The sequence below is a fragment of the Branchiostoma floridae genome, unplaced genomic scaffold (assembly GCF_000003815.2).
Source record: "Branchiostoma floridae strain S238N-H82 unplaced genomic scaffold, Bfl_VNyyK Sc7u5tJ_1439, whole genome shotgun sequence".
NCBI classification, from domain to species: Eukaryota; Metazoa; Chordata; class Leptocardii; order Amphioxiformes; family Branchiostomatidae; genus Branchiostoma; species Branchiostoma floridae.
The window spans coordinates 383,237-395,473 of NW_023365716.1; the positions used below are offsets into that span (position 1 = coordinate 383,237).

The following is a 12,237-nucleotide window of genomic DNA, read 5'->3' on the forward strand; positions in this document are numbered from 1 at the left end:
TAGGAGTTTGTGATATGTCTTATAATTAATATAACGTCCTTGATTCTAAATAGTGTCTGACATATAGATGCTAAATTCAGACTAAACAACCGAAGGTATTTTCTTTGTATTTTGTATTTTACCGAGAGTAGTTGTGGCCACTAAATAAATGTAACAATTGCACCATAGTCAGCTTGCCAGTATGGCACCAAGTTTCACACTTAAACCCTCAAATTCGAACATACAGCCACACGTAAAAGTCTCCTTTTTTGGTTTTGTCAATACACCTAGTACTAGTAGCTACTATTCAGTCTCCAGTATTACTGAATCATGTTAGGAAAGTAAGTTGAACTCAAACAGATTTGACCATGACATATTCAACTTTATTTCATATTTAAATGCTTTTCAATGTGCATTTGCTTTACATCACTAATCATGGCCATTTATTTTCTGCATTCCATACCCTGTATTCTGCATTTCATATGGCCTGCCATGAATGAATTTCATTACTATCTGCTCTTATCTGTTCTCACAGCTTTTCATATAAGAACTTCTCTTAGTTTCGCCTGATGATTCAGGTCCTAATCATGAAAATTCATGTCAAGTCAAATTTGATTGTCTCCATCGTGATTTTTTATCTGATGGCACCAATTCTTGTTTATTGCTTACCTGGTAGTATTCCCCAAAACTAAGGCACTTGAGCCCAAAACATTCCCTCAGACTAAAGGCAAAGGGTACTGGAATTGTTAAACATTAAGAATTACTAATGTACCCAAGCCAAATTTTACCTTCATTAGGGATCCCTTTTTTCTACACAAAAAGGTCTCAGTGAGAGATTCTTAGAAAAAATGAATTTCTTAATTTGTATAGGGTATAACCAACCAGTACATAAAAAATAGTAACAAACATTCACATAAACAATGCAGGTGGACCTGTGCAGGTTAGGTGGGCATACACAGCAGAAATGTCTACACGACATACTGAGCTCCAATTTTACATGTACACACTAGTTAGGTGCATATAGACATCATTGTGAACAATTACAGAATATTCAATCTAATCTTCACCCAATGTTAACTATCAAACTGAAACCGCAAATGGCAACAGCATCAATTCATTCCAAATGCTTTCATGAGAGACTTTGCTAGCTTTAAATTCTCATAGAGGACTTTAATATCAGCAGGCGCTTCATTGACATCAGCCAACGTGGGGCAAGCACAGTTATGTTCAAACATAAATTGTCTCTCCCAGATTTCCACGTCTCTTTTCAAGTCTGAGTAGCACCTGCTGACTTTCGTTTGCAGCACTGCAACAGTTTTTTCATAGTCAGGCTTGATAACATTCCTAACATGCCCAGGCACTCTCATCTTCTCTCGTAGTCTCTCAAATGTTGAGACCTCTTGAGTGTCTCCAAGAAGCTTGTACAGGTTCCTGGACCAGGAAGACTGCTTCCCTTCTTTGTCCCTTTCCTCTCTGTATGAACATATGCAATGTAGCGATGAGAATTTACCCAATATTTGTTTACGCAGCAAAACATTTTATATCAAGGTTAAAGAATGGTGCAGCTTCTTACATGCAGAGAATATTTTTATGAAAAATTTCAATGCATTCTACACAATAACGCCAGATAACAGATCAATCATGAATAACTGAAATCCAGATTACATACCTTGAACACAGAGATGGCTTGGCTGAAAACAGCTGAATTGGCTCTGCCTTGCCCCTCCTGCCTTCTCTTTGGGGAGTACTGTCAGAACATCTGAATGGAATGAATAACATATTACAGTGACTTAAAACATAAAAATAATCAAACAGTACTAAAACAGAACAATTGTGATTGAAAATATTGCCCTAGGGACAACTATTGAAAGTAATTACTTAAAAATAAGCCAAATTATGGCACAAAAGAAATGTATAGTACCTTGATTGGACAGCATGGTTCCCAATCTGTAGTGACATAAATGTACCAGCTGGGCTCTGATTGGTCACGGCAGGTGTCGAGCTTGGAGGATCACTGCTATATAATAATGTTGACAAAAAACAGTTTGATAAGTCATGCTGGATGGACTTTTGCTCAAAGTCCTTTAATTTCAGTGTCTTTCCTTATGAGTTTGTTCATGCAAGGCTATGTGACCACTTTGAGGCAAATATACTAAATTGACCATATGGTGAAAATCATTGTGCATGGAGGTAGCAATTTGAACATTGGTTTTAAAGGCTGGAAGATTGTATACAAGTGGAAAACATTTTGTCTTTCAGAATGATGCATATACTAGGAAATAGCGGGTATTGCAAGAAAGTTTGATGTACCTTGATTGGACAGCATGGGTCCCAGCTAGTGGTGGCAAGAAGGCAGCACCTGGGCTCTGATTGGTCACAGTGGGTGGCAAGCTTGCAGTTGACATCTCGTTTTGCTGCTGTTCACTGCAATGATACATGTGCATTAGTCATCATGAACTTTGGTCTGAGTCTCTTTGAAGTTTCTATACTTTTCAAAATGATGCAGTCACTATTAAAAGATTATAGTTTCCTAGGTTGGTAAATCAGTGTACAGTAGGGTCTTTGTTTTACTACAACCAACATTATAAACCCATGGTACAACCCACTGTACAAATAAGTGTAATGATAACATCATATCAATGTAGGTTATGCCAATCATTGAATGACAAAAAGACAAATTGAGTAATTATTGGGTGTGACTAACCTGTGTACAGTTCTGTCATCTTCAAAGGCCAGGAGATTGCAGACTTCTTCTACCTCCCGCACTTGCTCCACAGGCTCATCAGCAGAACTGTCATCCTCCATCACGTCATAGCACTCAGCATTTAAGGCTGCCTCCATCTCTTCTGAACTTCCTTCACAGGGTGGGAGGAAGTCTGTATACTTTACTTCTGTCAAGTTCCTTTCTCCATCCTTCTCGTATATGTAAATTTTTCGCAATGGAACCACCACATTGTCCTGCATGCACTTTTGCCAGGAATCGCGCTGATGTTCGTGAACTGTCTCCAGTGTGCTGCTTCGGAAGTGGAACATGTGAGGTCCTGAAGGACGGCTGTCGGGATGGGATGGTCCATCGTGGAAGGCAACTCCCTCCTCTGTAACTGTCCACCACTCTCCTTCACCACATCGGAAATAGTCTCCCAGCCGTTCACAGTGCGCCTGCCACAGCTTCGGAAATGGATCTGTGGTTTTATAACTTGTATCAAGAAGAGACAAAAAATGCAATGCAGCAATACATGAAATCATATCTATGATATATATATGACCTAGATTGATTCTTATTCTGAATAAATGCTTTGGGAAAGTTTATGAATTGTAATTGCTGGTTATTGCAGTGTTGTATTCACAACACAACATATATGTTGAATAAGTATTATCCCATACTCAGTTTAGCCCTCTTGACATGATTTGGTACAAAATCTTCAACTGCAGGCCTTGATTCATTAACAATTCAGAGTTGTTGTCTGTCAAGATTCAAATACTTTGTACAGTAAGGCCAATGTTAATTTGATATATGGATGTCAACCTCTAACCAACCAAAAAAGTTGCCTTCAGTGTGAATGCCGGTATACAATCAGGTGGATTCAACTAACTATGAAAAGAAATAAACAGAAAAAATTAGTTTGAATCCTACATAATGAAACTATAAGTGGTCCTTCTCAAATTCTATTTGGGCTCCAATATAGGCAATTTTAGGCTTCCAATCATTTCACTAGCCAAAATCCCATTCCATCCCAGCTTGGACCTACACTATTTCAAAATTTGCAAGTTAGCAGCAAATACAACTACCAGTAATGTAACATCATCATCGATCGACATGTAAACTTTTCATTGCAATTACTATATTTCTTACAGCATAATCATTTGGGAATAAGATTGAAAAATACTGTTTGATGTCTCACTGTTAAATATCTCTTTTATATGCTATGATTTTGTGCAATTGTTTGAAAAGGTTGTAGGGCACCATATTAGGATAGATGGGCTATGCAGGGTGTATAATATTGTTTTCATAGTCATACATTACTTGTCTGGATTCAGTGAGTCAGACTCAGGGGCTTAGCATAATTACTGCCGCTATTATACAATACACATCATCATAGTTGTCTGGAGCTTAATATAGTTGTTAAAAGTGTGTTACCGGTAGGCCTGTAGTTATTACAGTAACTATATTTCTCTTTATGGCCATCAGTCAGTGTATATTGGTTAGTTTTTACCCTTTTGTCCAGACTCTCATAATCTATGTTCTCAACAATTGGGCTGCAAACCAAGTCTCAAAATCTCCAAGCCACAGATTTGAGGTAGTCTAAGCTGCCACTTTTTGGCTATGCTACATTATTGTAGTACAGTAACTCAATCCTTGAAAAATCTCTTAACCAGGGCTGCATTGGTGGTTATTTTATGCCCAATGGCCAACTTATTGGACAAAGTTGCCAGAACTGTTTTTGAGGTAGAAAAGAAAGAATGCTTGCTAATTGATGAGTCTGAGACATTACAATTGGTTCAGCTGATTGACATATGACTATGAGTGGGCAAATTGCAGAACTATATATAACCATGCAATTAGTTTAAATCAATTACAGTCATCTATGACTTAAAACACAAAAAATTGGCATTTCTTCAGTCTTTGGTTTAAGTTTTCAATAAGTCCATGTTGATTTGCTTAAATAATATATTGGATGGTTCGGTATAACAATTACTCTGTGTGTTGACTCATTTCTTCAACCTTCCTAGCCACTAAATAAAAACAGTCAACTTTGAACTTTCCTTTTGGTCAAACTTATCTTTATAAATTCTTATTCAAGTCTTAATTTTAGGGTTCCCAGAAAATGTCATCCATTAGATCAAATCAACTTGCCCTTCGTCTTTCGAAAGGGACGTAAAACGGGGATCCTGGCTCGAGGAGGTGCCTCGACCACGTTAAACAGCCTTATTACTCAACACATTGGGTACCTACTGGCTGGCAAAATACACCCGATGTTATTATTATTATTATTATTAATGTACAAATAGCTTTAGCAAGATCATCTGGGAAGCATTTGAGGACTAATCACATCTTAAACCTTCTTGATGAGAATTAATTTTTTTAGAACCATACTGATCTTATCCAGGTCATAATCAGTGTCAAGGACAAACATTCCCTACCTCTAAAAGTAATCTTTTGTGATCACATGTACTATGTGATAAACCTTAAAGTCCTACAACACCATTGCCAAGTAACAGACAGTGTTTATGTATACTGGGCTCGAAAACCCACCTGCATATACAGGTTAGTGCAAGTAAAATTGGAGCTGTGTAGGTATTTACACCTAACCTGCACTGGTACAGGTACTGTTTGCTGGGTACATATAAATACTGGGTTTTATGTAACTGTCCTATGATGTCGGAGTATTTGGATTGTTATTAGCTGCATTGAATGTTACCACCTATTAAGTATAAAAGACAAAATAGCAATGGTTCCTGAACAATTTTAGTATGATCCATTCTTCCTAAATTTAGAGTGGTGCAGGTAAAATTTGTCTGGTTCAGGTTATTTTCAATGTTACCTGCATGCACCAGTGCAGGTATGCAGGAAAAAGTATTTCGAGCCCTGGTTAGCATTCGCTCTCATATGACCACCAGGTAGCATTAATCTACCCTCGTGAAAAACATAATCATATTAAAACAGACTTCTGATGCCACATTATATCCAATATCCGGTATTCACTCCCGCAAGTGTGTATCCGGTATGCACTTGTATACCTTGGTGTGCCTACAGCAGAGTTCTCTCTTAACACAATGTTTATCAAGGTGGTGGATAAATGTCACCTGGTGGTAATATGTAAATGGAGTACTACATGTTGAATACAAATGTTTCATGATGATTATTTATTTGTCAGTCCATCTAGCTTCTGGTAAGCATAATTTCTTCTAGGAATCCACTCATTTTCCTAATTCGCCCCCAAATTCCATATTGATTCCTCAATGATAGAACAGTGTTAAGTTCTACATGTATTAAGTAAACATTGTATAAGAAATTATATGGTCCATTCTAAATTCAGTTGAAAATCTGCTTAGTTATGTGAGCCTTTATAAGGACACAATTCTTCACTTTCCTGTATATGTGGTATCAAACTCTCAGTAATAAAGTTTAGTGTTTGGATTTTTATAATCTAATTTACAGTATGCTAATTTAAACAAATAGCTAAGGATTTAGTACTGACCCCATGAAGATAATGCTTTAATGTATTTTCCTCAGATCGCTTCATTGAACCAGATTAATGTTGACTGTTGAACACCTTTGTAAGCTCAAATATGTGTGAAATTTAAATATTCACATTTCATTCACTAATCAGAAATGGGTTTGCAAAAAGAAGACAAAAGCATGATTTATAACATCTAACTTCATAGCCCAAAGCTTATTAACAGTTTTGTATGACAAAAAAATGGATACTACTATAAACAGATTAGAAAGGTACTTACATGTACTTCTTGTGATGACAGCAAGCTGAATCTTGAAGTGATGCTGAACACAACTGCACGTATCGCCAGTAAGTTCCAGAAAAAATGATTCCTCTGTCTTGGCAGGACCCGCTTTTATGCCACTTGTTAGCATGTTTTGGATTTGAATATCTTTTGATGGCAATCAGCCTCAAAGAAGTCAAGCAGACAGTCATGATGATAACTGTCTGGTTATGTCTGGTTTGGTAGAATTGTGGATACACATAATATTATCAAGCATGTTCAAAACAGAACCTTGATATCATGCACTTTGCTGTGATCATATCACACCATTTAATAATGGTATAACATGACAGGCCTTAACCAGGTATTTGCAATAATTGTGTATACTATGTTGGATTTAGAAACCCACCATTTGTTTAAAAGTTAAACTTCAGATACTTGAATGCTGTTTGTTTATTGTTTGTCAAAACAAACCAAGCCAAGCCAGGCCAAGCCAAGCTGTGTCTGGCACATATACCTTGCCAGGTAAAGGTGTGAACAATTCCCATTGTTCACCTAGGAGAGCCAGGTGTCCCACTGTCAGGGGGTTGTGTCAACAAATTAATTGACCATATTGTTCCTTTATCAAAACAAAAGTGTCACATTTCACCCTTAGAGTAGCCCAAACTTGATATTTTGTCATCTTTTTTCTTTCGTAAAAGCGCTAGCTTATGCAATATTTTCATTTGTCACAAAAGACATGTATGGAAAGTACACATGTTACACCTCAATGTTCAACCTGGCCCATGGTTGTTCCCTTTTCCATTTACCTGTCAGGCTTGCATGAATATTGCAAATATGCCATTTTTCATAATATTTTGAACATATTAAAGAATATCTCTGTTAAAATCACACTAGTAAGTGTGGGCCAGGCTGAATATTGTAGAATGCTCATTCCTGAATACATAGATACCATATTTGTGTCACAAATATGTTCCTGGGGCTAGCGCACGGAGCCTAAAAGTGATAAAATATAGCTGTGCTTATCATATTCATATTTCAATATTAATGAGCTTTAGGTGATATCTGTATGGTCTGACACCAACTTATAGGTATTGTGCTCCACTTCCTGTTGAAAATTCTGGAATATAGCAGGCCAAGAACAATATATGGCAAATCAAAGTTGGTGGGTCAGTTAATTAGGCAGGAGGGCCATAAAATGACTTACGGTCATTGAGCGTATCACTTAGGCATATTTGTAACATTTCTATCCCATTCATCACCCTGCTGGGATGACATCTGTGCTACCTGGAATGAGGCGAAGCCATGATGGCAAACATGCTCTGATGAATATTAAGGCGAACTGTTAATGCAAAAAAGGGAGTTTTTCACTTTATTAGCATTTAATACATTACAATCTTACCTTGTTAGTCGGATTGAGATCAGCTCCGTTCTTGATGAGAAGCTCCACAACCTTGGCATGACCTCTACACGCTTCATGCAGACCCGTGTATCCGTCCTGTAACACGATCGACGGTTAAAGCAATAGTCACAACAAAGGTCCGATCATGAGCGGGTACCTTGTAATATCACGTGGTCAGACCGTGTTGACTAATCACAAACCCCCATTTTTATAGTTCACGCAGTCAGAACGTCTTAACCATGATTGATTAAGAAACCACAATCTCTATCAGTTATACAGCCATAACGTTATATGCATGGTTATGAAGAATTCTAATGACCTCCTCTACACGCTTCATGCAGAATTGTGTTTTCGTTTTGTAGCACCACAGTAAAAGCAATGTCAACAACAACCTGATAATGAGCGGATACCTTGTAATATCACATGGACAGGTTGTGTGAATCGATCACAAACCTCCATTTCTATTGGTTGTACAATCATAACACCATAAGCATGGTTAATAAAAACGAACGCCGTGTATCAATAAGGGGTACAGACCTGTATCTCCGTACTGTAACACAACAGTTAAAGCGATGCTGAAATCAAAGGTCTGGTCATAAGCGGATAGCTTGTAATAGCATACTTTTGGGATCAACCACAAACCCTCATTTTCATAGTTCATACAGCCAGAATGTCATAACCCTGATGGGTATACAATGATTGATTACGAAACGACAATTCAAAAGTTATGACTGTAAAAGTTATACAGTCATAACGTTATATGCTTGGTAGTTAAGAATTGTAATGACCTCCCCTACACGCTTCATGCAGAATATCACATGGTCAGGTTGTGTGGATCGATCACAAACCACAATGCCTGTCGGTTATACAGTCATAACGCCATAATCATGGTTAATGAACACGAAAGCCGTGCATCAATAATGGGTCAATAATGCAGACTTGAAGCAATGAAGGCGAAGGATTCGGTTATTAGTATAACAGGGGGTTCTACTTTAGATTTAAGTATTGACAATGGATTGAAAATATTTGTAAGATGAAGTTTCTATCTTTATCTAAAGACGTGCCTTGCCTCCGCTCACTTTTTGTGTTCTCGAATTAGCTATATAAACAGTAACGTCAATGACCCGTTTTTGACTCGACGTTTGTAGTGACCTAACACCTGCTCAGTGATCTATAACCACCCAGAGATCGAAGGCGTTCTGACACCGTAACCGCTTAAGGCGGGTCATTAACCTTTAATTGATTTATTTAATCTGTAGTTTTGTTATAGGCCTTTAGTTTACGTTCTTACCTCGTTAGTCACATTGATATCAGCACCGTTCTTGATGAGCAGCTCCACAACCTTGTCATGACCTCCTCTACACGCTTCATGCAGACCTGTGTCTCCATTCTGTAACACAACAATTAAAGCAATGCTTACAGCAAAGGTCTGGTCATAAGCGGATACATTGTAATATTAGACCTTTTGACCAACCACAAACCCTCATTTTTATAGTTCGTACAGTCAGAATGTCTTAACCCTGATGGGTATACAATGATTGATTACGAAACCACAATTTGAATATTTACACAGTCATAGCGTTATCTTCTTGTTTGTTAAGATTTGTAATGACCTACCTACACGCTTTATGCAGATTTGTGTCTTCGTTTTGTAACACAACAGTTAAAGCATTGTCAACAAGAAATTTCTGCTCATGAGCGGATACCTTGTAATATGGCATGGTCAGGTTGTGTGGATCGATCACAAACCACAATGTCTGTCGGTTATACAGTCATAACGCCATAATCATAGTTAGTAGAGACGGAGGCCGTGTATCAATAATGGGTCAATAATGTAGACTTGAAGCAATCAAGGCGAGGGATTAAAGGAATCGATTATCGGCATAACATAACAGGGGGTTCTACGTAATTAAAATGCACTTTTGAATTAGCTACAGGTTCGTATCTACACTGTTTAACCGGTTGAGCATGTCAAATTCAAACCAATATCGTTTATAATTTCTAACATTCATAATAGTACTGACTGCGGTTGTGAAAAAAAATTCCTAATAATTAAGCTATTCACGCAAGGAAAATCATCATAGCGACACAAAGTTTAAAAAAAGTCCATACGTTACGAAAGCAACACTTCAGATGAGCCCTGACTTCAGGCTGGTACAGACATTTCATGGTAAGTTTTGTGAGCTATTTACAATGCAGAAAATTAAGTAATAGGAACCCTCCTATCTCCGTCCAAAACACTGCGACATCAAAATCCTTTTAGTAAATCTTCTCTGAGGAATGGTTTTAACATCTGGATCACGGCATGAGTCGGATTTTTCTGACTCTGCATGGCAATTGGTGGATCTATCTGAGTTCCCTTTTCTAACCTAGAGGACTCGGTGTTGCTGTGTGAAATGATAGAATTTGACGTTACACATGACAGAGTTCTCCAAAAAGCGTACGTGATGCGATATGGTACTTAGAATCAATCTCGAGCGAGCCTCTCCTCGTGTCTCGGTGGTACTCACCCCATCCTTTGTATTGACGTCCAGTCCTTCCTCCAGCCCCCTCCGGACTTTCTCTACATCCCCACCCCATGCAGCCAGGAGGAAGTGCTGCGGGTGCATGGTCGCCTGCCTATAACCTAGAAGAAGAAGACCTAGTTCACAGGGAATATAAACACGGCTTTAGAGCATGTTTAGATGAAAATCTCTCTGACTGAATCACTAATTACTAAATCATTTTCTACTCAGTGCTCTGTATATATCACTGCTGGAGTAGAGCACTGAAAATGAAGAAACATCTTAACCGCTGTTATATATATATATATATATATATATATATATATATATATATATATACATATATAAACTCGATTCAGTGAAATCAGTTAAACTATGTGCTGATTTTACCATTCAATATACATGAATTGAAGTACTGAAGTATGTATTCTGTTTGTAGTTGACACATCACGTGACTTTATGACAATATCACGTGACTTATATGCGTTCTGTACAGACTTTTGTTGTAGGCAAGAGTTCATTTTACGATATACAAATAAGACGCGTTTTCCTTGAATATACTGTACAAGCATTGGCTGTTGTCGGTTATTTAGTGATCGGACATATCACATCAGCATTGACTACCAGCATTGGCGATATTTAGTGGACGCTCATGATGCAACGTGTCACGAAAGTCTGATACTTTATTCGGATTGAGCAAGGTGATCACGCTAACTTACCATATAGCCAGGCTACGTCGACCAATCAGAAGGCCCCGTTTCATGTTGGTTATGACGCCGTATTCATAGAATCCCGGCCAGCCGGGTGTTAAATTGTTTTCCGGGTATTAGAAAAATTAAAGACTGGACCCAATCATAAGGAGCGATACACAGGAAAGTGACCAATCAGAATGAAGGATTTACACGCAGATAGGGATAAAATTCATTACAAAGTGTTTGGCTATTTTATCGCTTGGCCATGCAGGTAAGTGGGTTCGGAAGGCAGGGAGAGCAACAGTCTGGCCAGGCCAGCAAAGAAAAAAGGCCGGACGGACAAAAACAGCGATTCCGAAGTGAGCAATTGCGCAGGCATATCTATATATATAAAATATGCTACTAGTATATGATAATAAGCTACGCTCGGTCGTTCTTTCGGTGTTTATAGCACCCGACCATGAATTATGGCACCGTACACCGAAGGAAAGCGGGTCATTAACCCTTAATTGGCCACCCAGTCGTATTAAACAAGGAGAAATTGTCCTAGTGGTCTTATTACAGGTTCGCGATACGCGACATCTACCTATTTTACGACTGTAGGGCTTTATATGGACGCCGCCATATTGGGATTTTGACATCTGACCGCCCATGCAGATTATCAACTAGTTAGGCAAAAGCAGTATACCCTCTGGGTACCAAACTCCGCCCGTTTGGCGCTGTAGTACCATCATGGATTGCTAGTCGGCGCTTCAGTACCGCATAAAGTTCCAGGCACAAATAGTACTATAAAACAACATGCAGTGTTCATTCCTGCATATGTTACACAATTCCTTTTTTTCCTGACATAGATTACATTCAAATGTGAATCTGTCCATATCTGGTAACAAATGCCGATTTCTATTCTAAAATTACGTACTAGTTGGAAGTCAACTGCTCAGTTTACTGAAAGGACCACCATAAAGATTCATAGATACATAAAACAGGTTAGCATGTACATAGTTCTGGTAGAATCAACACTACCAAACCAAGTCCCCTTGTGCCGATGCTAAGTGTTACTGTTACATACTTATTTACTGTATCCACTGCACGTAAACAGACACCCGAGTCCTTACCTCAGAGTTTGTTCAGCACAATTGAGCTCATTCCAGCTGACCACCCTGACCAGGTAAACATGTCCTTCAGACAGGAAGACCGCTCCGGGGCCGCCCAGCTCCCT

At 38.4% G+C, this 12,237-nt stretch overlaps 4 protein-coding genes across 4 annotated transcripts in view; 1 reads left to right on the plus strand and 3 right to left on the minus strand.

The window, feature by feature from the left end:
• LOC118407668 (tropomyosin-1-like) overlaps window positions 1-12,237 on the plus strand; it is a 1,169,601-nt gene that overhangs the window by 382,144 nt on the left and 775,220 nt on the right. The gene's annotated exons all lie outside the window — the stretch shown is intronic.
• The window catches only part of LOC118407610 (zinc finger protein 25-like), an 865,280-nt gene that overhangs the window by 350,494 nt on the left and 502,549 nt on the right, over window positions 1-12,237 (minus strand). The gene's annotated exons all lie outside the window — the stretch shown is intronic.
• The window catches only part of LOC118407627 (zinc finger protein 525-like), a 976,997-nt gene that overhangs the window by 341,561 nt on the left and 623,199 nt on the right, over window positions 1-12,237 (minus strand). The gene's annotated exons all lie outside the window — the stretch shown is intronic.
• On the minus strand, window positions 387-10,431 carry LOC118407685. Its single transcript, XM_035808202.1, has 8 exons — window positions 10,333-10,431; window positions 9,114-9,212; window positions 7,823-7,918; window positions 2,684-3,147; window positions 2,290-2,403; window positions 1,901-1,996; window positions 1,649-1,738; window positions 387-1,452 (listed from the first exon to the last, which is right to left on the minus strand). Exons 1-8 carry the CDS (start codon window positions 10,429-10,431, stop codon window positions 1,089-1,091), a joined length of 1,422 nt encoding a protein of 473 aa, XP_035664095.1. The 3' UTR covers window positions 387-1,088.